Source organism: Lathamus discolor, chromosome 6 (assembly GCF_037157495.1).
Source record: "Lathamus discolor isolate bLatDis1 chromosome 6, bLatDis1.hap1, whole genome shotgun sequence".
NCBI lineage: Eukaryota > Metazoa > Chordata > Aves > Psittaciformes > Psittacidae > Lathamus > Lathamus discolor.
The window spans coordinates 16,832,235-16,858,459 of record NC_088889.1 but is presented as its reverse complement, the minus strand read 5'-3'; the positions used below and the strand labels follow the sequence as shown (position 1 = coordinate 16,858,459).

General features: G+C 40.1%; 1 protein-coding gene and 1 long non-coding RNA gene across 3 annotated transcripts; one reads left to right on the top strand and one right to left on the bottom strand.

Annotated features, from left to right (window-relative positions):
• Positions 1 to 322: 322 nt before the first annotated feature.
• On the bottom strand, positions 323 to 21,596 carry NAA30 (N-alpha-acetyltransferase 30, NatC catalytic subunit). The gene is made up of 5 exons (XM_065682878.1): positions 21,508 to 21,596; positions 20,291 to 21,208; positions 12,590 to 12,713; positions 10,508 to 10,563; positions 323 to 3,586 (listed from the first exon to the last, which is right to left on the bottom strand). The coding sequence occupies exons 2-5, from the start codon at positions 21,203 to 21,205 to the stop codon at positions 3,449 to 3,451; spliced, it is 1,233 nt and encodes a 410-aa protein (XP_065538950.1). The 5' UTR covers positions 21,206 to 21,208; positions 21,508 to 21,596; the 3' UTR covers positions 323 to 3,448.
• Positions 21,331 to 26,225, top strand: LOC136016149 (uncharacterized). 2 transcript variants are annotated; one of them, XR_010613512.1, is made up of 3 exons: positions 21,337 to 21,782; positions 22,540 to 22,622; positions 22,900 to 26,225. It is a non-coding gene; the product is annotated as an uncharacterized LOC136016149 (long non-coding RNA). The 2 variants fall into 2 exon arrangements; XR_010613511.1 differs by having other exon boundaries at positions 21,331 to 22,622.

Sequence of the window (26,225 nt, the reverse complement as noted above, 5' to 3'; positions counted from 1 at the left end):
TTGACAGATTTGCAAGGGAGGCAAAGCAATTCTGAACTCTTGCTTATTCCAACTTAAGTATAAAAGAAACCTCACTCCTTATCTCCCAGGGAAGCCCAGAATGAATGCATTAGTCATAACTTAGTAGACATGGAAAAAAAAACTAACCTATGACACCGACATTTACGTAAAAGCTATTCAAGATGCTTCCAACACAGGCCTGGAAATGAAAATCAAGCAGCAGTAAACAACTCTTGCAATTTTTTCCCCTCCATTTCTCTCTCAAGAATAAGCATGAATTCGTATTTTGTAGACAAAGTAAAACAATCATTAGAAATTCCCATTAAAAAGGAAATAAACAACCATTTATTTGACTGCATTGTATTTAGACAGCTTGTACATTTCATAACCCCACTGTTTTTGTTCTCATCAAATAGGATAAAGGGATAGAAGAGTATAATCCACTCAAAACAGCAGTCCAGTATTTTGAGATACACTTGATATTTTCAGATGCCCACCTGATACCTGAACTCCAATATAGGTTGTAATGTTTACACAAGACCTGAAATTTTTGTAACATAGCACTCAGTTTTAGCGATGTCTTGCAGTGCCCTGAAAAACAGTTTGTGATGTACTATGCAATGCCAATTAGGTTATGCCTACTTTCTTGAAGGTGATGAACCTGATCATTTCTTAAAAAACAATACAAACATCCATACTGACATGTCAGCCAACAGTGACTTTTGGGCAAATTTAAATATAAAAGTGATCGACTCCTTAGTAAAGATTTGTCAATGCAAAAGGTGAGGGTGAGAGAACTGTGTTTTAGCAACAGACATGAGAAAAAAGAAACAACTTTTCATTGTTAGATTTCTTTTGAAGACCTATTTTCATCTCTTTGCAAATTCAAAACTTCCCACTTGATATCCAAATCCCAAGCAACACAGAGAACAAATCTGTTTCTTTTAATATGAACCAACACATACAGCTTCAGAATCTCCCATTGTGAACTGTGTTACACAGCAGCAATATTAGAACCTTTAAGGTAACGCGCTCTTTTAAAAGAAACATGCACCTATTTTGCGCAGTATTTTCAAAACATGCACAGCGACAATTACTTCTTACAACAAACAAACAGAATTGTATTTGAAGTTTGCTTCGAAGCAATGATTTTGGCAATGCCTTTGTGAAAAGTGATTTCAGCTAACTTTTAAGTTAGCTTTTGAATCTGAAGACATTCACGGCTTAAATATTAACCCACAGAAAACTTGCCTGTCTGGCTTTTCAGTTTTTAAACATCAGCAGACACACAAGCTTGCCTTCTTTGCAATGTGCGATACAATTCCAACAGCTGTTAACAAGGTAAGAAACCTCCCTGATCTGCCCCCCTTAGATCAAGCAAGCCAGAGCAGTCATGGTTCCACCTGGAACATGGCGAACAGAAGTCTGTTTCAACTGATTTAACATTACTGACAATTAAGTCTGAACTATGAACAAAACCTCCTGAAAAGCCACCCAGAAAAACTGGCAAACCTGGAGATCGGGATGAGATGAACAAAAGGTTTTAGCACATCACAAGTCGGCAGTGGCAACATACAGGTTTTATGCTGAACTCAACATGTTCTGTGAATAGCAGTCTCCAGTTTATTTTCTCTTGGGCACCATTTTAAACATGTTTTCTTTACTGAAGAATACAAGCCCCCTCAAAAGCATAAATGGTGTCTGCAAGCAGAAACTCAGAAGGGCCAATTTCCATTAAAAATCTTTTATTTTCAAATACAACTCATGATTTGTACGTGGTAAGAAATGTCCATCACCATGTGCGATTGGTCTGTGCAAAATAAGGCGTCCCTCTAAAGCAAGTTTTCCTGCACAGGGCTCTTTTCCAAATGTTACTGGAGGTAGGGGTTCTGTTGGTTTTAAGTGTACAGTAATTAGCAAAAAACCCCATGACTCAAACCAAACCTCAAAAATAATAATAATTAAAAAAAAGTGTAGTAAGGCAAATCTGAAAAGTACGCTCAGCTACAGAAAAGCAGATTCACTGAGAGTTCATCCTTTTCACAGGTTACATAGGTGTTTCCACATGTCAATTAATACCTTTTTTTTCTTTCAGAAGTGAAAAAAACCCAACTGATTCATAGAACTGGGCTGTATAATTACACTGAACAAGTAAGCCTAGACACTGTAATTACTGAAAATATTGATGAGTGTAGGTAAAACCTATGTAAGCCCAAATTCAGAAAGGAAAAGAGAAAAATAGAGAAAAACAGAGCAAATGTGAGAAAGAGGGAGAGAGAAGTCCTTCCCCTCTGCTTTGATTTTAGAGGGTGAAAATCCCCCAATAATTTAGCTCATGAAAGTTTAGAGAAAATTAGAGCAGCTAAAAATGCATACAATACACCTTGAAATTTATTTCCAAGACCAAGAGTGAAGCATTTTAGAACAGTGAAGCAAAGCACTCTGAATCTGAAAATTGTTCCAACTATCTTAAACCAGCTGTTTTTCTGAGCTTCTAGCAATAATTTTGATTAAATAAAATCATACCAATTTACATTAATTTTCTATATATTCTTTCAAAAGTCCCTCACTCTTTTAATGAAAAAAGTGCATCCAAGACCAGCAGAGATTTACTGGTGACATCAGGTTCTCTTTTAGCAGCTACTCAAGGTTTTCAAAACAGCTTACACTTCTTGCTATAAGAAAAGAAGGGTCTTTCAAACCCTAATTTGGGAGAAGTATCCAAATTATAAAAATCTGAAATAATTTATTATCAAATCCAGAATTTAAATAAAAGCAGAAATTTTCTTGCAAAGACAATTGAAGAAAGTAAAAGAATAAAAGCATGCACTCCAAACTTAAGAGGTGAAGACAAATATACTTATCTATACAGGCACTGGCAGACGCAATTTAATTGTTACTGTTACTCATTGTAACACACACCCCACCCTACAATACATTTTTTCATTCACTAATCACTGAGGTACCAATATTTAAGAATGGAAAATTCAATATTGAAAAATAAAACCTAAAATTGAAGCCTTTTCCCAGAAAACTATGGCAATTTTTGTATGAAATGTTAGTATACTTATAGAATTTTACAATCTACATTGGCTTTTTTCTGGAACCAGAAGTCGTGTTCCACATACAGGTTCTTTGATAAAACGTTCACTGTGTATGTAATACAGTCAGTAGACTTGCAAATGAATGAAAATTTCTTGGTTATCAACTGGCACATCTTGCTGGTACCAAAAGAACTCGAAGTCTGAAACAATCGGTTTTAATTCTGAACAAACGCGCCATGCCAAAGTGCAACAAATATGTGCGACACTCAATGAGACACTGACAGATTAAGAGCTGTATGAAAATTACTAAGTCCACCTGCAAAGCAATTTTGTACAAATTGCATTGCATGCAAAGGACAACCCTGCGCTGTTGGGACGTCAGTTTCTTGATTTGATGGTTTCTTTTAACGCAGCCATAGTTTAAGACGCAGTGCATCAACTCCATTTAAATAGTATCTGAACAGCCTCTTGTCTCGCACAAAACCAAGATTTTCATAAAGTTTCAAAGCAGACTTATTTGTGATTTCTGTTTCCAATACAACCTTTGAGGGAGAAGGAAAAAAAAAAAAAGAAAGAAGAAAAATGTGTTATCATATTAGAAAGCAGTTGCAATCACACAATTACTCAACTAATTTCAAGGTTTTTATGTAAGGGTACACTTAATAGCTATGAGTGGAATCAACTTATTGAAGCAACCCCTCTCCATTCCAACATTTTAAAAAAAATAAATAGCAGTGCATCAACAACTGTAGCTGTAAACAACTACACATTCGTATCAAGATTTTAGTTCTTTGCTGTAAATAGTATTTCAATCATTAACTAATATCGAAGGAAAAAAACCCCAACCAACCAATAAGCCCCACCTCCCAACACCTTCCCCTCAAAAAATCCCAAACCAAAACCAACCTACCAAACATTTTAGGGTCAAAACATACTTTGAATTTTGAACGAGAAATTAAACCTTTACATGTCACAAGAACTTGGCACATGAGATCTTGTTTAGTCATTTAATATCTTTGACCTCTAATTCAATAGATACAGACCCAGATATAAGCTTCAGCATTCTAGGACTAGCTGTCAGACCCAGCGTTTGCAATAAATAGTTGTGCTCAACACAAGCATCCCAAACCCAAATCAGAGCGAACACCAGGAAGAAAAAGCAGCTTTTTCATCTTTCCCCTCCCTGTGCTGGTAAGATCCCAGTTGCAGGAAGACCTGTCACAAATAGCTCAGACCAAACCCAAGTATAAGGGTAGCCCAAATTAAGTAAAGATTCAAAATTGTCCCAGAAGTCTCAAGTACAGGCACAACACCTACACTGGTGTTAACAAGAAGTTAATTACAAAACTGCGGAGCTATGTTCCTCTGAATTGTTTTCCCCTCTTTTCTCCACGTGCACTGAACAGAGCTCTGCTGTTAACTGGTAAGCTGCGTACCCACTCCAAATGACAAAACCTTGTCTTGCCTCTTCGTTGTTGTCCAATGCAATTACTTAATGATTCTGCTATTAAAGACAAATCATGGTTGTGCAAGAACCCAAGCTGAACTAATAAGCTGACTAGACTACATACAGTCCCATGACAATGTACATTCAGGTATTAAGAGCTGATGGACACTGCAGAAAGAACATACAATGAAAACACAGCCTAAGCAACTTCTGCAACAAACCAGCGATTACTGCTGGTTTTAAGTCACCTAACAACTATTTTTACACAGAGATAACCACTCTGTGTAGTTAGGACTACATATGTAAGACTCCCTGACTCCAAAAAAAGTTATCTATCCCATCTTACAACCCAGGACAAACTTCTCTTTCAATTAGAAGGAGTAAAACTGGTTGACATCCCTCCACACACACTCCTAAAACCAGGAGCAAAATATTAGTGTGTATTTGTAGAGCAATTTAAGTCAATCTACTTCATGGACTCTGTGGCCCTGCTACCTTCAGGTACACACTTCCATTCCCCCTCACCTATCTGGCCATCTCACTAAGCTCATTGCTGAGTACTTCAAGCTACCTGGTAGAAAATCTTTCCTTTTTCTTCTCATCAGGTTTGTTTTCTGCAGTCTGAGGAGTGGCTAAGCCAATGTAAAAGAGGGAGGCAGTGAGCAGTTAGACTGGTGACCTTCAATAAGATTTAAAATCCATTTAATGTATATATTTGAGCATTACTCAAGTTTCAAGCCACTCTAACCACATCCCAATATATAATTATCCCTGCACTTCTCAGTGTAAGAATGTTGAAAGAATAGTAAACCTGGAGTTAACAACCCAATGAACAACATAAGACTTAGAAGTAGTTCATTTTCTGAAAAGGAACTAAGAGTCACACACTAAAATATTAATAGTCACAGTTCTCAAGTTACAGCAGGACACTCCGTTGTACCTGCACACTTATGACAACCTAATTCAATTCTTAGTCTTATGGCAAGAATTAGGGATTGAATTTCTTTCTCTGGCCCTTCACAGAATACTACCATCAAGTCTTGTCACTTGATCGACTACTCTTAACATCCTTAATCCATTAAAATGGGTAACAATTTATAACAAATTATGGAAGTGCAGCATTTTTCCTGAAAAGTCCTATTTCCTACACAATTATGTACATTGTACAACTTAATTCAAATTAAAACAAAGCACTACGCCAAAGAGGAAATCTGACCCATGTAAATCTACAGTGCAGGAGACTATTATTTGAACTCTTAGCTACAAATGGCATTCACTCTCATAAAAGTTTAGCAACCTGTCAGAGCGATATAACAAGTCTACATCCGACTGCAAACTCAAATACTTTGCAATGCTAAAAAACTTCCAAAACTGCAGATCATTGAATTTAAGGGAGTGGTTAAATGTTGAAATTCAGGTTTGCTGGAATCCTACTACCTGAGTCAATGCTTGTCTTAAAAGCAAATGCAAAAGATTTCCTCTGGTATTTCTAAGGAAGACTTAGGAGAATGAAAAGTAATTCCCTGATCTCAACATACTGCTTTTATCTCAAAGGTCTAAAGACATGTTTCTAGTATCTAAAAAGGAAACAGTCACATTTTATCCAAATTTCACTAGCTTCATTTTGTAAAGGATGCATCTCTACCTGCACAAGATCTTCAATCAAGCTCCAGACCCTCAATTATTGTATTTATTTCTGGTCTCATAGGGTCTATTTTGTTGTACATATATGCCCATTAAATCCTCTAACAACACAATCATATCCTCCCCTGGAGAACAGCAAAAGCCTGACTGGGTTTAACTGTGTTTTCTGCACAAGTCGCAACTTTCTGAAGGCTGTTACTTTCTCTTAAGTCTTAAATTTCATAAACATAACATTTTATCTCAACTTAAATAGAATTATATTGAAATACACATGTAATTTTTACTAGTGTGGTACTGAATTAAAATGATACACCTACAGGGGTGGTCAAAAAAACCCGAACAAAACAAACCTACTTGAAACCACTCTGGTATTTCAGTGGAAATTCTCATGAGAAGTTGCAATTCCTTTCCACATTCTATATTTTTGCTTAAAATAGCTCTCAAAAGTTCAACTTTATAGATTCTTGTTTTAGTTACCAGTTACATGGTACGTTATTTCAATAATACAAAGTGAATGAACTTTAAGCAGTCATTTGCTGCAGATAGAAAACCTGAATGAGTAACTCCTCCTTTCTAATTGAGATTAAGGTATGGAATAGTTTCATGTGAAGGTCTTAAATACTACAATTTTTACAAACTGCTTCTCAGTAAAAACTAAGCAAATGTACAAAACCCAGCCTGAATCCAACTTGCAAAACTATAGGAAAAATACATGAGAGCAAAACTATTCACCTTCACCTGATCTATTTCTGTAGTTCATATTTTCCATGCGACCAGCCCATAAAGATATTCTTCACCCTTGTGACTTATTGGAAATTCAGGTCATTATAATCTTAAAAACCTCCAGTTCAGTACCCCAAATACAAGAACTCATTAACAACAAATACCTGAGAAAGCCACAGTTAAAAAAAAAAAAAAAAAAAAAAAAAAAGCAAAGACACCCCAAGTTTTCTAATGTTATACCCCAGAGACTCCAGCTCAAAGCATGCTGTTGAGTACTTTCTTCAGGCTTGAAGGTTATTTCTAGTTCAAACATACCCCATCCCCCCAGCATCAGATCACTTCCCTTGTTTCTATTCTAATGTAAGCCATGGCCAGCTCCTCCCCTCCATGCAAATTCCATTCCAGCCAATTCACTTTTTCACTTACCCCAGCTTCCTCAAGCTGGGAAACAACCTGCAAGGAAGGATAACGCCTCTTGTCTTTGAAGGGTGGCATATAGCATAAACTATCTCTTTGGCAGCTGGCTAACCACGGAAGCTTGCACTGCAAATCACTTGTTACACAGCTTGTCTTAGTTCATTCCCACAAAAATAGTTTACAGGAAAAAAATATATCCTAAACCATTAAAATATTGCAGCATACACTGAAATGCCAGCACATAGGTAGTGAATTTTCTAGATTTTCATCTATGGTGGTGTATAAATCCTTTATTTTTCAGGACTTAATGTTGATACCTCAAAATGTCCAATCTATGGTACTCTGAAAAGTAACACATCGAACAAAGTGCTTATCAGATTATATACCACAAATTATTACATACATTTACTGCACCTATTCCATACTTAGATTGAAGAAAATAGTCTCCAAGCAGCCTCTGGAAATTTTTATGATACCCACAGCTGCATATTCATGTTTTTAGTCCAATTCCATGAAAGTTTCAAAAAGCAGCAAACTTTTTTTTTTTTGTTTAATTCCAGGTCATCTTCTATCAAGTAGCAGCATCTTTTTATTTTCATCATGTTTCTGAGTGCATTAAGTGATGTAGAAAACTATCTTAATAGCAGCAGAGACAAACTATTTACACACCTCACAAAGACATATTGCTGTGATGCACTATTTCATGTTTGATCAGCTCTAGGCATCAACTGGACAGCCAGAAACTCTTCTCCCAGCAACTTGTAAAATCTGGTGAAGCAAATGTTTTGGCTCTGTTGGGCAGAACCAAACAGACAGAGCCAGACTTTTTATAGCTGGCTAGTTCAATTTTTCAGATTCTGGTCATGACTGAAAATTCAGCAATCCACTACGTGGTACCAAGTAAGCAACATCATTATTTTCTACCATGTATATCTGGAAGAAGCCTACATTTGGTGGCAATAAAAAGAAAGCATGAAAACATTGGCTGTTTGGCTGTAGAGAAGCTGTATACAAAAACAGCAAAACTATATAAAATCAATGAGGGTATGCTTCTGCTAACTGTTGCAGAAAGCTGGAAAAATACTCCGCTTGTGCTCCATGTTGCCTGGGTGTAATGGGCTCCCATTTCAAAATGCTGTGCCAGCACCAGACTCAGCTGATGCAAAAGCCCCCAAGAAGAAAGGCATAATTAGTTTGGAATCATCATCCCACAAATACAGTTACACAGACTTTGAAACATGCCTATACCCATCCAGCACACACTTTAAGGAGCTTGAATTGTAGCACCTCTGATGAAAGAGGGACAGCAAGAGTGTCTGAAAAATGCCCTCTGCACTTAGTACAAAGCATTTATACAGAACTATAGATGAAAATCTGTGACTAAGAGTTAACGAGGTCTCACTGCAGACTAGCCTGCAATCCTTATGACATTTATTTAATTTTTCCAAAGATAAAAAACAGTAAGAAGGGCTCTTGGACTAATACTACAGCTGTAGAAAAAGATGCAGGAGCGATCACTATGTGCATACCTGTTAGTCCAATTCAGAAATTAAGTTATGCGAGTAGTACATATACATTCATAAATCATATGGTAATTATTGCAACTTTGGTAGCTTGGATAGAAATAGCTGGTTCTGGCACTACTCTAACAACAGTAGGCAATTACATTTCAATTCTCCAGCTGCAGCGTGAACAGTGTGATACTATTCCTCAATTATTTCTTTAATATTTTAAATCACTAATACTCTAGCAATGGCAAATTAATTCAAGACCATAGTGAAACGTTTGGGGGGTGGGGTAAGAACCTAAACCCCCCCAAAAAAACAAACCCAAAAAAATCCCACAACACTTTATTAGTTCAGTGCAGCAAGTAGTAAACCAGATTAGAGCAAAGCATATTGCATATGATGACAGAAGCAACAAGCCAAAGCAAAGAACTTAAAGAATTGCAGAACTATCAGATTACACTATATTGCCCTAGTACAACAAAAACTGGCGGGGGGGGAGGTGGGGGGGTGGGGCGGAGAGAGAGATTAAAATATAGAAAGACACCAGTAAGCACAGGCATGAAGAAATTTGAAAAGAAGAATATGTATCTCAAACAATGAAGTGAGAGCACATGCAGGGGTGCTGCAAGAGGTGTAACAACAAAGCAGAAAAATAAGGAGTATGTGCCAAAAATCCTGTGACAAAACCTGCAATTTTACACAAGAAACTTTGCCACACCGAAATAGGACAATTGAGGGAGAAGCTGAAACAATGTAACAGAGAGATCAAAGAATGATTAATCATGACACACTGAAATGACACAGCACTCATATATCAGGAACAAGTCACAAATGCATTGTACCAACGAGATGAAAGTTAAAGGGGCAGGTAACTGGGTAAGAAGGACAGACAGTCTAAGGAGGATGGATGTAAGGAGCATTCCTCACAGGTTAAACACAGCATATAAAGACAGTTAGCTGGTTTTTACAGTTTTATATATGTAACAGTAACAAAAAACCCCAAACAACCACCTCATAAAAAAATAAACAACAAACAAACAAAAAATAACAAAAAAAAGCAAACAACACCCCTCAAACAGACAAGTTAAAAAAAAAAAAAAAATAATCAAACCCAAATAAAGCAAGCCCTGAACAGTAGGGACTGTAATCTGCTAAAAGGAAAGAGTAACAATACATAGTACAAAGAAAGTCTGACAGTGATTCAGTTACTTTCCTTCCAAGTTTTCACTGAAGTTCTGAATCATTATACAGTTCTGTTAGTGCAACGTAACATAGTTATGCACTGTCAGAACAGTCTGATGAGTTGCTGTGATAAAAGCACATTCCGCAATACTATGGCATGTACCATTCCAGTATCTTTGTGTACTCTGAAAGTATGGAAATACTACACACAACAGGTTAAGTTACACTGGTCATTAGCACCCTAGACTAGAGTCCTTGGAGGGAAATGTGCTTGCAACCAAAGGTTGAGGCAGCATCACAAAGTAAAACAAAACCTGAAACACTGAATTTAAGCACTTATGACAAATTTAGAAAAAACTTCTCCCATTTGTGCCATATGCCTTTTTGGAGTTATTTTTCCTTTTATCATAAATGAAAGAGCTTCTTAGCAACCCATTTCTCACCTAAAAAAGTCCTGTAGAAGTAAAACCTGTGAATTTAATCCGCATATAGGAGAATGCAAACCATTTACATTATGAAAGTTCTTGATTATAAAATCTTACCTCATCACAATCTCCTTCAACCATAGCATAAATAGCTTTCTTAACCAAGTTTGTACCTGAAATATAGATTTCAGTAAGTGCAAGAGTTGCAGTGCAAAAGATGCTAGTTTACATATGACTAATGTGCGCTATCTACATGACATGATACCTGGGGAAATCAGGGAGGAAAGAGAGAAAGAAAGAAGTTGCAGTTTCAAGTTTGAACATTAAAATAATCCATAAAGTTACCCAGAGACTCAGCTTAAGCGCAAGACTTTTCTAACACAAGAATATTAGAAACAGGCTTCTATGTTTAACATGGTGTTATATATAGCCTTCCAAGATGTGATTCATTCCTTTTCGTTGCATTTAAAGTCAAAATCTGCTGGTATGTACTTGAAGGACATTCAACATCCAAGGGAATTTCCTCTTACTAAACCAAATACTTCTATTAGTAAGAGCTTTTGAAACCACTTTTCTTGTGGCTCACTCCCATTTGGATTTGCTAGTATCCAATAGTATGGTTGAAGCCCATCCCTTCCCCTCAGTCAAGCATTAAATTCTTTATCATTATTTTTTATCTATTTCACAACAGTCCTACAAATGTAATATCCCTGTCTGTAGAATTAGGGTGAAATTGTAAGTTGATTTCAAAGTTATTAGACGAAAAAAAATGGTGTTCAATGAAATTGCATAAAAATGCATAAATCTCACTTTTATAAGGCGGCTAAGGAAAAAAAAAACACACCAAGGAATCTAGAGAATGTTGTAAAATATTCTCAGAACCTTAATTAATTAAGATTTTCATTAAATGTATGACAACACTGTACTACATTTATAACAAATCTTCAGATTAATAGCATACATGGAGAAACAGCAAGGTAGCAAATGTAGGAAAAAGTCAACATACAGAATGCTAAACTAAGCAAGACTTTAAAGTTTATTTTTGTAATTCTAAAATAATGAACTAACTAAAACGAGGAGAAAATCTTGCAGAGATTTTTATAATGACAGTATTAGTTCCTATTTACTTATGAATCCAAGCACCTGCAATTAAATTATGGCAGGCTCCTTCATGATTCAGCTAAAACGAAAGGACAGTGATTTCTCAGCATCCTCTTCCCTCTGCTCCGCTATAGAAACTAACAATGGCTTTTGAATTGCAACAAAACAATCCACACATGCTTGAACAGTCATGGTAACATGCAGTGCTTCATGTTTCTTGGAGTTTTATCGGGGGGGGGGGTAGTTTGAAGAGAACAAACACAACAGTACCATTCTGCAATGCCTCACCATATTTTTCCATTGCAAGTAATTTTCTGTCTTTAATCACAAAAGTATGAGCTGTTCAGAGTGAATGAGTGGTGAAACACATTTCTAAGCTTTGAAGCAGACGTCTACATTTTAAATTAAAAAAAAAAGTTACAAAATGTAGTTTCTCAATAACCAACACACACACAAAAAAATAAGTTCCATAAGAACAGATCTTTAATTAAATCAACTAGGATAGCTGGTGTTAGAATGAAAATCCCTTCATCAGGGCAAAACTGATTAATGAGGAAAGGCAAACTCCCTACCAAAAGCGTTTTCTTTTATCATGGAATTTCCCAACAAAGCAGGTCTCTGTTCCAGTCATTCAACTAGCAATACACAACTATTTTTCTTCACTTATTAATACAACAGTGAGCTACATACATGCTCCCCAATGGGCAATATATGCATAATTGATAAGGGAAAGCCAGGGGATAAGTTCACTGAAAAAAGATAGACTGAGCACAACATAAAAATACAGTGATGAAGGCACACAACAAAATGCAAAGCAATTCCCACTTGTTATTTGACAGTGGTAACAGACAGAGGTAAGGGGCTGCTAACCGCCTTTCTGTTTAAGCTTCATTGTATTGCACACGTAAATCTCATACAGCATTTTAGGTTATTTTAATAAAATAAAAAAAGCCACTGGGGAGCCACTGTGGTCAAGTAAGGCAGGGATAACAAAACCCACCACATCTAGAAGTTCAGTTCTGTGTAAACCTTTATGACAGCTGCATTTATCCCAACTACAGGATTTAAGTAAGAAGTAACAAAAAAGGCTATTCTTACCAATTCCTTTTCTTCTGTATTTGGAATCCACTGCTAACATGGCTATATAACCTCTGCGGAACATCTTTTTGTGCATATCCAGCTTGCAGACGATGGCACCTACACACTCCTCACCTACCATGGCCTTAAAGACAAACATACATGTATGCATTCTCAGTTTGTGATCTACAGTGCTACCAAAAGTAGTAAACCAGTTCATTTTAAGTGAAACAGCCACACACAACATTTGCATAAAGCAATAAAAAAAAAATAAATTACTAAATAAATTTTAAAAACATGTCCAAAAGTAAAAATAAGGTTAAGGGACTCTTATTTCTTTATTATATTTAAATAAAGTTACAAGTCAATTAACATCCAATAAATTGTCCCGAAGAAAACCACATTATTAATCCACAAAGTTTACTGGCAAAAACACATGTGATAGGAAAGAAGGGGGAGGAAATAAAAATACCAAGTTAAGGCATAAATCATCCTTTCACATGGGCTGCTGCAGAGGAAGAAAAGTCCATTCCTAAATTTTCATCTACAAGGGCTGTAGTAGATAAAATGCTTAATTTTTGTCTGGTTTTAATGTCAAGGCCACAAAGGATCACAGAAAAATGTTGCTGCATTTAATCTTCAGAAATTGTCATTTTCAGTCATATGACACCCAAAGAACAAACAAAAAAGCACAGAGTTAATGTCACACATTTTAACTGTTCAGAGATTTCCTTCTTTAAGAGCTATGTACTGACAGTTAACCCCAATAGTATTGTTACAAAAAGCATGGTCAAGGAGATGTAGTCATTCTGAAACACTAAGGAAAAATAAACACGTACCAAACCACTTGCACAACCACTGTGTTCACCAAACTTTTACCATGAAATATATTATAGAAAAAGTGTAAGAAAAACTGAGTCATATGTTAACTGAAGGGTTAGGCAGAATCAGATTAATGACATTATAACCTGCAGCACTAAAACTGAATAATGCTGCAGAGTAGGACAGCATCCAAGGGGAGAATGAATTACTATTAGTCAGGAAAGATAGACAGAAATAAAAAGGAAACTCATGATTGTAAGTATAGGTGTATAAATGGATCCACATATTTTGACAGACCTCTATCTGCAGGGGGGATAGATACTCTAGATAGATCCTCAAGAGTAGCAACTAAACCAGGGCTACAGCACATGATTGGCACAAGCATGTGCTAGCACAGGCACTTCTGAATAATCCAAATTTACAACAGTAACACACATCAAAGGGAAAGAACCTACCAGAACCTGCACTGCCAGACCTCAGTGCAGCCCACCTGTGAACCCAGCACTTGCTTCTCCAAAATCTATGGTTTACACTCTGTAAGCCTCCAGCCACCGGAACCTTTTTGTACACACCTTGTAGGCTAAGGCTCTACAGACAGAAGACTCATTCGTGCAGATTATACTGTGGATACACAGTTTTTTCATTCCAAGAAGAATAATATATTCTGGCATCTCTACCTGAATGGTGAGTTATTAACATGGTTAGCTGCCAGCCAGAAGCTGTACCAAAGGTGAAATGAAGCACCCCAAACATGCAAGCCGCAGTTCCGAAGCTATGATACAGCATGATTTTAACACCACTTCCAATATACTTTAAGCTCATCAGTCAAATATAATTATTGCTAAGTTTTTATTTGGCAGGAAACCACATTTTTAGTGGTATCCAAGAAGAATCCCGAACAGTCTAAACAAGTATTTTTTTTAAAACAATGAACAAAAGCTGTAGTGTGATCTAAATAGACTGAAATACAGCCTCTGAACAGTCTTTCATTTATTCTACAACAGTTTATTCCATAGAAAAGAAAAGCTGTATTTATACTAAAATTGCGCAGGTAAAGTGTCAGCTGAAGGCAAGTTTTGTATCTCAGCTCAGACCTGAGAAAAACAGTGAGTTAAATAAAGAGTGTCATCAGAAAGACTCTTCATAACATTGCTATAATTATGCAGAGTACCTAGATGTAATCTTAGACCTCACTGAAAAAAAAAAAAAAAACCCAAAAAAAAAAAAACCAAAAAAAAAAAAAGGCACACCACAAACTAGCACGTTGTAGTTATGCTTTGCCCTGCAGTGAACACGTGCAAGTTGGTCGTAACAGCCATAAGGAATATTTTTAAGATATATTTTTTACACACTTCAAGTATAGTGGCATTCTAGACATTGTGTATCTGTGTTCTTTCTTCTTTAGGGCACTTTTCTGAAAAGCTATGTTCATGAATCATGTAATTAGAAAGCTAGACAGCAGAGAATTGTTTATGTTCAAAGAAGCAAATACCCAGTGGTTTTACCCTGCTGCCAGAGAGCTAAGCGAAGCATGACTGTTACCGGTTCTCCAGATACTTAAATGTGTTACTCTGTCTTTAGGAAGGTAAGTCTGCCAGTTAATCTAAGTTGTTCCGCTTACAGAGGGAGTGTTGAATTTCCACCTCAATTTGAGGCATTGTATTGCCTTTCATCTTCTTTCTCCATCTCTCCAACCTCATCCAATACTGGAAATTAAACTAAAATCATCAAATAGTTTGGGTTGGAAGGGACCCTAAAGCTCATCTAGTTCCAACCCCCTGCCATGGGCAAGCACACCTTCCACTAGACCAGGTTGCTCAAAGCCCCATCCAGCCTGGCCTTGAACTCTGCCAGGGATGAGGCAGCCACAGCTTCTCTGGGCCCACAACTTCTCTGCAATGCTTGTAATTTAATTCCCTGGAAAAGGTTAAACTGTGTAAATAAGAACAAAACCAAAAAACCTACTGAAATAGAGTTGAAAGGAAAAAGAAAAACATAATTCCCACACAGCACCATTTGTGAAAAGACAATTGTGGGCCAAATTTTCATTTCAGGTATATGACAGTACTTCTAAACTTCTAAAACTAAACTTCTAAACATACAAGTTCCTACAAACAGAATCCAGCCCAAGTTACTATTATGTATTATAAACCCCATGGAGTACTAGAAGATTTACTTCAATCGTAGGTCATTAGCAGGATTAAAATATATGAATTCAAACCCAATATTTGCATCAACTTTGTTCTTATGGGTAAATTTAAATACTTAACACAAACTAGATTTTAGTATCTTTCTATGGCAACCATTACCAGAAAACTTAGCACAGAAATGTCAGCAAATCAGCAAGAACAGCGCTTTTCACAAAATTAAACAACTGGCATTAATTTAATTAGCAAAGATGGCATTAAGTCTGTCAGCCACAGTCTGAGTATGCATTGAATACCCAGACCCTGTGACATTTGTTCCCACTTGAAGAATATTGAAACAATCAACTCGCTCCTGAAAGGGAAATATTTTGCAATTCAAATGCAGTAGAACCTGCACTACTGCAACACAGCTTCTCTTTCACAGATGCACCAATATCCATCCCAAAGTATCACAGAAACAGCTCTGTATGAATCCTTTGGCTTACATTTAGTGATCATATTACTGAATGCCATTAGAGGATACATTTAGGCTAATGGTTTTAACCTAAAGTCTGGCACTTCAGTCAGAGCTCTTTAGAATACTGAGCAAATCACTAAGTTTCTCTGTTTCCACTCTATGAAACTGGACACGAGTAATTCCTTCCCATGTTAGGGCATTGCCAGAAAACTACACTAGCTGTTATTACGTACTCAATACTCATATGTACTCAACACTCATACTGCAATGGCTTAAGTTTTCACAAAGCTGCTGACAGTGAGAAGCAGCACAGCAAGCCTGTGTCTGAAACCACAATCACTCTTGAGAGGAAACTGGAATACAGAGAGTTTACAAACTGAGAACGGATGTTATAGAATTTCTTCCTATGTCTGTATGAGGCTAGGAAGACTTCTCAGTTTCCTAATTTTTCTGGTTCAACTTTTCTGTCCCAAGTTTTCCTCAACTGAAAAACAGGGGCAATGCCTTACAAGTCTTAATTTCAACATGAAGTATACTTACTCTTGCAGAAAATCCAATAAAAAAAAAAAAAAGCATTAGTATAAAACAAGATGTTAACTGCAGTCATTTAGGATTATAACACATCTAAAACCACTTATATGGTATGAATAGGTTATTTTAAAACTTGTGAAAGCTTAAATTATAAATGCTGCTATAGCTAGTGGCAAAGTTAAGAACCCAGAAGCACAGACTTTTTTCTTAAAAGGTAGTCAAGTGGTGTAGCACTGTGAATGACACAAAAGGTTATAACACTCAGCCAGAACTCTGCTTTTACTACGTCCTGTCTTACCCAAACTTGGGCACAGAGCAAGGTTTCCTAAGCTCACCTCTCCCATGCTGAAGTATTTTGAAAACAATTTTCTGAAACAGGTAAGGTATCAGTTCTAAATGGAAGTTTCAGAACTTCAATGCTGACAGGATTAGAAGCCACAAAAGCACTTTAAAAGGAAGCTACAATTTTTAAAAAGTGTTCACAATCCATATGGGGACAAAGTTGTAGTGAGGCTTAAAAACACTTCATGTAAAACAAAACATCCCCTTTTCCTGGATCATTTTTTGACAGAAGAGTGGTTAGCATACAAGAAAAACTGGGCTGACGGAGCTCCAGAGAATAAGTAAAAACCAGGCACTTATAGGGTGCCCACACATAGCACACAGCACAAGCCTGCTTTTCCAAAGACAGGTGAAACCGGAGTTTAAGCAGACAGTTGCAGTTTACAAATAAGGTTTTTACCTTGCAACAGCTCAGTCAGTAATGCTGCAGTGTAACACATCAGAACTGACCATCAAGTATTCGAACTTGTTACCCTAAAGTCAGGAAGACAGTTTGGATGAATTTGATGTTAAAATGAACAGGTTTTGAAGATTCCTAGTATCTGCAGGCACTTTTAAAGTGAATATGAACTTCTTCAAGTGCACAGTTAGGAAGCAGTTTGATACAGCAGAACACGGTAGTAACTAACAAGTAAGGGCTGGTACTGTGCCTTCCCTCCAGTTGTGCATTCTGGTATCTTGCATTAACTGTGACATCCTGCTAGGAATTTATTTGGAGCCCTAAATGAACAAAAACCTGACCCTAAAATATATACATACACACACTCATAAATATGTGTCAGTTGTGGGAGGGCTACGTTAACTTCCCAAATCAGAGGAATTCAAGAGGTAGTTGAACAAAAAGCAAGCAGCCCTTTCCATTGCTCTAGCAATAGTGCACCTTGAGAAGGCAAGCCAAAACTCAGCAAGTTTCAAACCCATGAGATAATCATTGCCAGGAATAATGTTCATAATGCCTCCAGACAACAGCTCTGTATTGTCAGGTGGGCAAAATGCTAGATAGGAAAATTATGGTGTTTAAGAGGCTTAGTGAATAAATGCCAGCAAGGAACAACTGGTGATCATTTACAGAAATTACACATCCCATCTTCAATTTAAAGGGTGTTAGCATTTTCCCCTCACATGCTGAGAAGGTGAAAGGAGCCCATGACAGTGCAGTGAAAAGATGTGAGCATACACTGGAGGATTTTAAAAATGGTGATGGTGAAATTCAGTAAAGGAATTAGTTGGATCCCTACAGATATATTTTTCAAAAGCAATCGAATTGCAATGTAACCCCTCTCCCAAAAAGCAATCAAAACCTAGAACCAGAAGGGTTTGAGGACACAAGGCACTAAAGAAAAATGATTCTGTGAGACCAGGCACTATGCTTCTGCTCAGTATCCTGCCACTGTTCTTGCTAATTGGAATATGCAGTCCCTGATGGAAGATAAATATTTTAAAGAGACTTATTAAACAGTAGTAGTTCAGGAATCCATTAGCAGCAGGAATAATTAAATTTTATAGAACAGAAAGTCTTCAAGACAATCTCTAAAAAACAAACCTTAAAAATACCAAAACCAGTCACAAAAGTCCATCAAATTTGACTCAATGTACGGCAAGACCTTCAAATTAAGTAATAACAATCGGCTAGCTTTAGTCATTCATAGCCACATACTCTTCTCTACAGTTGTATGTACTGTACATTGTTCTACCCTTAAAAAAAAAAAAAGGCAAATACAGAGTTCAAGTTAAGCTTTGTTGATTCATCAAGTTTATAAAAAAAACCAACAAAAAAACAACAATAACAAAAAAACCAAACCAAACTAAGAGAAAATGTCACTACAAAATAAGCTTAAAGATACCTTCTTGTCCTTGAGTGACATCTTATTCTTTGAATGCACTTCTGATATACTGCTCTGTCAAATAAGTTGACATTGCAGTTTCCTTACAAAATTCTCAAGTTACTCCCTGACCAAAAACCCCCTAAAGATTTAATATCTAAACAAATGCATTGTGATCTAACTGTATACATTACCTTGACTTTACCAGCAACACATTTGATGAGGAAAGTATGAACAAATGCTCACAAGCATTTATTTTCAATAGAGGTAAATCAGTCACACATAGCTCTATGCTTAAAAAATACCACTCTGCTCTGATCTGCATCCTTATAATGGCAAACATGACTTTGCATCAAACAATGTTTGCAAATATTTTTGTACTCCCATTTTGTTCCAGGAGGTAATGCTTTGCTCAACTTACTATAATCCTACTGTATTCCCTCTTCAGGGTTTTAAGAGGCATATTTCTGAAAATCCTCCCATTAATCATAGAAATCCCACTATAAATTATACCAAACCCTAAACCAAGAACGTTCAGGAAGTTTAAGGCCAGATGGATTCCATTAGCCTCACCTCCTATATTCATATCCTATTAAAATTTCACAGAGATACTCCTGAATTGAAGGGTGTCTTGGTTCTGGCTAAATCATACCTTTCAGCAAGGTGTCCAGCCTTGATTAAAACATCAAGAGAGAAGAATTCATCATTTACCATAGCAAGTAAGTGTCACACACTCCCATAAATGTTCTGTTTTGCAGACCTACATTTTTCTATGAATAAATCAAACACAGCTAAGCTCCCACTGTGCATGTGTACTCCTCAGGTCAATTCATACTCAGTTTTATATACCTCTGGATGGATTATCATCCTGAAAGCATGCTTTTGAACTGAGACACGAGATCTTCCATAGATTTGTTAAATATTTAGGAAGACAGGGTGACAGCCAGATCAGTCTTTACAATAGTGCAACAGGAAGAATATAAAACTAAATACATTGTTAGTACAGCAAGACAATGTAAGCAGCACAAGAATTTCTGAATGCTACATACACTATCACACCTGTAAGAAGCAATACAGTTGTACTTGTCTCTTTAGAAAGTAACCTCACAGATCAAAAAGCCTACAAAACCTTTCACAATGTCTCTCCATGTATTACTAAGCATTTATATTAGCCATACTCAAGTCTGTTTTAGAACCACTGTGCAAGATTTACTAGGCACTATAAGACACTAGTAGACCAAGTACTTTCTTTTTTAAATACACACCTCAGAACTGAGACAATGATAAAATGAGATACCAAAGGTCACAAAAGTCAATGTCAAAACCAAGATTAGAAGCCTTGAATTCCTGGATCCTAACCCTGTGCTCAAATCCTTTCACCACCACCTAAAACATATATTAACAACTTAGGAACTTCAGGTGCATGCTTTACTTATACATGCACAAGTCACAAAGGAACTTCAGTAGGTCAAAAAAAGCTTGGCCTTACCCACAAAAAGATAATTAAAAGCATTTCCACAATTGTCAACCTTTCACTCCTCTCCCACCCAGCCCCAAACCACTCCCAATTCCTTCCCTCCCTTCCCCCTCTGGCACTTACCAAAAAGCAAAGTTGTGGCCAGTTGTGGATAAAATACCTATATGTATAAATGGAGTAGGGTTCAGACAGATCTTTGGTGATCAGTCTCATGATATCGGGCATCTGCAGCTCTGACTCATATTGGACGTATCGTATCGTTATGTCCTCCTCGGGCTGAGAGTCCGTTCCCGAGCCTTTCAAACTACAAGCTGCTGCTAAGGACCCGGAGAGTAGCAGCAGGGACTCCTCCTGCTCCCCTCCTTTATTCCCCTCCTCCTGCTCTTCCTCCTCCAAGCCAGTTCCTTCTGCTAGTCCACTGTCGGCTGCAGTCTTAGCAGCAGTCGTAGTTGTGGCAGCAGGCTGGCTACTGTCCTCTCTTGCTGCTGCTGCTGCTGCTGGAGGAGAAGGAGGAGGAGAGGGTGCAGTCCTTCCCTGAGGAGGGAGGTGGTTGGTAAGGGAGGATGAGCACGGTGCTGTGGTGGGGGGTGATGACTGCTGCTGCTGTCCAGAGCCCATTGTTTTGCTGGCTCGCTTGTTCTCTAGCCCCTCGGGAGCTACCCCTGCCTCCGAGCTGAGGATCTTGCCCTTGAGGGAAGCCCGCAGATGCCGCAGCTCGGGGCTGATAAGGCCGTTGAGCTGGTGGTTGTGGTGCGGGGGATGATGATGGTGGTGGCGGTGCTGCTGCCCCCCCTTGCCTCCGTCGCTGCCTCCTCCTCCTCCTCGCTGTTGCTCCAGTCCGCCCGCGGGTCCCTCCTCTTCCTCCTCCTCTTCGGCCTCCTCGTCCTGGGCCCCGGTACAGGCGGCGGCGGTAGCAGAAAAGGTGTAAGAGGAGGAGGAGGAAGCAGTCCCCCCTCCTCCTCCTCCTCCGGGGAAGGGGGAGAGCGTGTCCCCCTGCGGGGAGAGTACGCTGCTAGGCCCCGGCGGTACCTCGGCCATATCCTACGGGAGAGACCGACACAAACTCACCGAGGAGGAGGGCGTCAGACGAGACGGGGGCGAGAAGAGAAAGCGGCGGCCTCAAGGGCCACGGTCGAGACGGGGGTTGGGGGGGTGGAGTGGGGGGGCGCGAACAAAGGCAGAAACGGTGCCCGGGCCCCGCCTCGCCGCCCAGCTGCCGCCTCTTCCTGCTGCCCCACTCCCCCCGCCACCGCTGCAGAGGCCTTTCCCCAGTCCCTCATGAGCCCCGGGCGACCACCCGCCGCCCCGCGACCTCCCCCCCTGCCACCACGGCCACTCACCCCCGCGTCTCCTCAGCGCCGCGGCTCCCACTCTCCGCTCATCCAGCGGCCGCCAAGCGCGGCCGCCGCTGCCGTAACACGCGGCCAAGTTTCCTGTCAGCTGTTACGACACTTCCTCCCTTGGCGGCGAGGCCTAGCGACGGCGGAGGGACCGCGCGGAGTCCGCGGGCGGAACGTGGGGCTGGCAGCGCTCGTGGTCAGCGTGCGGCCGCCCGGTTCGGCCGGCTCGGCGGCATCCGCTCCTGGGGGTGCTGCGGGGCTCGCCGCCTGCCCGGGTGAGGCTGCACTGGGGTCTGGCTTGGGCCTTGGGTTCCGCCCGGCCTAGGCCGCAGCCCCGGTGCTGCCACAGGCTGTGCGCCCCGGAGCTGGTGGACGCAGGTTTCACCAGCTGAATCTATGAACACTACGGCAGCAGCACCGTTGCCTTCGAACGCCTCCCTTTGCTGCCTCTCCTGCCCTCACTCACACCCCAGCAGACGCTCTCATCGGTGTTTGCGCTTTGATCAACCCCATACCCAGGCGGACAGAGGTGCTGCCCACAAGGACAATGCCAGCAGTGTTCTGGTGACACTTGCAGGTCGGAGAAGAGCGCAGGAGTTGCTGCTCTTGCTTTCAAAAGCAATGAGTCGTGGTTCCTCATCTGAATAGGCAAAGGCAGGCCTTAGACTGTGTTGTGCAATTGATAACAGCAGAAACTTGACAAGGCTGAAAGAAGTCCAAAGGAATCTCTCCTGCTGTGCATTAAATAATCTCTGCTTTAAAAACACGCTAGTAGATGCCTCAGCAATAATCATGGAATCACAGAATGATTTGGGTTGGACAGGACATTAAGATCATCCAGTTCTAACCCAGCTGTTGTGGGCAGGAATGCCTCACACTAGACCATGTTGCCCAAGGCTCTGTTCACCCTCACCCTTCACACTGCCAGGGATGGAACATTTACTGCTTTTTTGAGCAACCTCTTCCAGTGCCTCACCACCCCAAAGCAAAGAACTTCTACCTTGTATCTAACCTGAACTTCCTCTGTTTTAGTTTGAATGCACTACCACTTGTCCTATTGCTATAGTCCCTGATGAGGAGGTCCTTTCCAGCATCCCTGTATGCCTGGGCCATTGGTGAGTACAAACGCAGGGGGGAGGCTGGGCTGGACAAAGGCCAAGGCAGAAACATGGTCCCCTGGGGGTGCATGCCCACCCTCTATCATGGAGGCTCACAGGGCACGCTGCTGCTGCCACCAGGCCTAAACGCAGGTCTGGCTGCCTCCCAGCTGCCTCGTTCCCTCTCCTGCCTGTCCCCAGCTCTCTGTGGCTCCTGTCCCTGCTCCCCCCGCCACCAGCTCCCTTCCTCCTTCCCTCCCTCCCAGCCCCACTGAATTCCTTCTTTCTCCTGCAGGCCATGGCTCTCACAAAGCTCTTACTCTGAGTTCTGCAAAGCATATTCTCGAACATGCTCATGGTCGGTGATGATCTGGATGAAGCCACGCATGACCGCATGCAGCAGCTTTCAGAGATGCTTATGGAGGAGATGGCTCTGATGCTGCAAGAGCTGGAGCAGAAAATCCAGGAGCAGAGGAGCAAGGAGCAGGATCATGTGACCTGGAGAGCCCTGCTCTTTGCTGCCTTGTGAACCTGGCAGTTCTGGGTAATCAGTGGCATTCTGCTCCTCCTGATTGTCGGGCTCTGCTGGTGGCTTAGAAAAAGGGACCATGAGGTGGGCAGCAGCAGCAAAGAGGAGGAAGACAGTGAAGAAAAAGATGCTGCTGAGGCGACAGATTTGGACATATATGTTACAATGCACAGCAAACGGTCAGTGGACAAACTGTGAAACCAGAGCGAGTTAGTGGAGGCATTGGTGGAAAACCTCCTTGTTGCTTGCCAATGGTCTAGTTGCTTGCCAATGGTCTAGTTTTTTGCCAAAGGGTTTCTTCCTGGAGCTGGGACCAGCCATCACGGTGGGCAGCACCTTTGATTGCTGGAGTCCCCAGGAAGATGACCCTCTCTGCTGCCAGCTCATGTGACTGGAGCCCCTCCGTGGGCTGAAGCCAGCCACTTCTTTGGGAATGAGAAGATTCCTGGGGAGATCGTCTTGCCCCCAGCCTTGCAAAAAGGCAAGCCATTCAGCCTCTTCCAGCATCTGGCGCAGGATCTGGCTGCCCATGAGCAGGCAATGCATGAGTTTGCGGAGCTATAACATCAGCTTACAACACAGCTCTTCTAGGGCATTGAAGGTGGTCTTCATACACAGAGCTGTGTTTGCAGTGTTCACAGCTGAGGACAGATGAGGACCACCTCATGCAGGAGGGAAATGAAGGACACGGTGCAGGACACTGCAAGGAAAGGAAGAACTTCGTGCAGTGGACCTCTGCCAAGAGCAGCAGCATTCTCTTCTCGATGGTTTTGAGATAGCAGCCGTTGACGACTACAGTAGTGACAAAGATGACTTTCTCCCTGCTTTCTCCTCTCACTGGCTGCAGCCACAATGTTACTACTTGGAAAGTGCCTGCACTTCCTCTTTGATAGAGTCCATTCCCTCTGGGAGCTTTCCTCTGTGCAAAGATGCCAGTAAATCTCTTGTGTAACGCACAAATACTGCGTCTGTGAGGGTGTGGGCTGTGGAAAGGGTTCTGGGGCTGTGCTTGATGGTAAGCTCTACAGAATGAGAGATTCATAGAATAGGGTTGGAAAGGACCTTAAAATAATCTAGTTCCAATCCCTCTGCCGTGGGCAGGGGTGCCTCACCCTAGACCATGTCACCCAAGGCTCTATCCAGTCTGGCCTTGAGCACTGCCAGAGATGGGAGTATTTATCACTTCTTTGGGCAACCTGTACCAGTGCCTCACCACTCTCACAGTGAAGAACTTCTTCCTTACATCTAACCTGAACTTGTTTCAGTTAGAATGCATTACCCTTTTTCCTGTTGCTACAGTCCCTGATGGAGAGTCCCTCTATTGCATCCTTGCAGGCTTCTTTCAGATACTGGAAGGCTGCTATGAGGTCTTCACGCCTTCTCTTTAGGCTGAACAGCCACAACTATTAACACACATGCATGGCCCCTCAAAATGCAGCATAGTGGGTTTTTCTTTTTCTCACATGAAAGCTTTGCAGGACTGTTATAAGACTTGCTCATTTTTATTTGCTACAGTTACTTTTCAAGTAAGTGACAGGTCTGGAATTAAAAGGAAAATCCAGCAACTACTTCGCATGTCCTAACAGGACTCTTTAATTAGGAAGAAAATAGACTGTGTGGTTACAGTCTTCCACTTATGAATTGCTGACTTCTGAAGTAAAGTAGGGAAAGAGTAAAATACCTGTTTGAAAGTGAGTGAATTACAAGGTTTTTAGTCAAAGTAATTCATGATGGAAATACTTAAATTTTGAGAATTAAATGAGTCTCAATCCTTTTAGATTTTTGGAGCTTTCCAAAGCGTCATTCAGCAAGATTAATGCATATTACCTCTATTCGTGCTGGCTTTATGTGTCCTGCAGTTGCTCTGCAGATCTGTTTTTAGATGCATCTATCTGCTCTGCAAAGTTGTTCGCATACATAGTTTTGTTCAAGGCTTTAATGGGGTTTTGTGTTTTTTCAGGCACCAAAGGACACCTGAGGGCCTGATCGGGACTGTTTTGGCACACTGGCAGTGCTGTTAAATTCACTGCCCTTGGGTAGTTTAAACGGAAAGAACAGATAAATGTCTCGTCAGTGTAGGGACGAGTGAAATTCTGCTCTCATTTGCTGTGTTGCAGCAGTGTGATTGAGAGTGTCTGAGCCATATGTTAGTGTGATACCTGTGTAAAGAAGATGATCCAGTGCCAGCAAACGTTAGAGAGGGTGAAGATGATCTGACTTACCATAAAAGCACTGTGTTACCTACACTAAGGTGACAGGTACATTGGAAAAAAGCCTCTCTTGTGTGCTCTGTAACACACTAGTAAGATTTTGTGTTCCACTTCCAGTACCTGTTGAACCACTTCCAAACTGAGAACATCCTAGTTCTGATGTTGGTTTTAACAGTTCACTGTCCATAGCTAGAATCTGTTTAACCAAAGGTAGATGTGGGTACGACAGACACCTCTAAGATGGTGCCTTTGATTCCCCTTAATGTTAAAGGGGAAGAAAAGGCACTTCTGTATTGGGATTAAGCTCATCCTAAAGTAGATTTCTAAAGCAAGTCAGGTGAATTGTGCTTTGGAGGTGTCATCACCCCATTAAATAAAGGGACTTCAGCGTAATTACTTTAATCTCAGATGGATACCCCCACCAGCACTCTCTGAAGTTAGGTGGAAGGTGTCCTATGTCCACTGTGCCTCTTATTTCTTGTCTTTATTATAACAACAGCTGCTTTTTAAACAGATGGTCTGAACCAGAACTGGCACCTTTAAAAAAAAACCAACCAAACAAACAAACAAAAGCTTTAGGTAATTTTATTCCTTAGATTCCTTAGAGTTGCACTTAATCTGGGCAATAAACTAGCAGTAGGTCAATGCTCAACAAAGAAGCATTTTTTTTTTTTTTTTTTTTATTCTTTTCAAAGAAGGGGAAGTATTTTGACATGAGTGTTTGACATGGAAGTAGAGTTCCTTCAACTGAAACATTCTCCATTGTTCTTCACTAATCAACAGTGATTCTTTTTAAAAGTTAACCAGCATGTAACAGTGACCATGTTTGTTAAACTCTTGAGTTCAGCAGCAAAGCAACAATAAAACTCTTTTTCATTTCCA

What these genes read in the sequence shown, in the direction of transcription:
- NAA30 (XM_065682878.1), bottom strand. Translation starts at nt 21,205, where the DNA reads ATGGCCGAGGTACCGCCGGGGCCTAGCAGCGTACTCTCCCCGCAGGGG. An exon ending in GGCCACAACTTTGCTTTTTG is followed by an intron (nt 12,714 to 20,290) that starts GTAAGTGCCAGA and finishes TTTGTCTTTAAG; the next exon opens with GCCATGGTAGGTGAGGAGTG. An exon ending in ATACAGAAGAAAAGGAATTG is followed by an intron (nt 10,564 to 12,589) that starts GTAAGAATAGCC and finishes TCTATATTTCAG; the next exon opens with GTACAAACTTGGTTAAGAAA.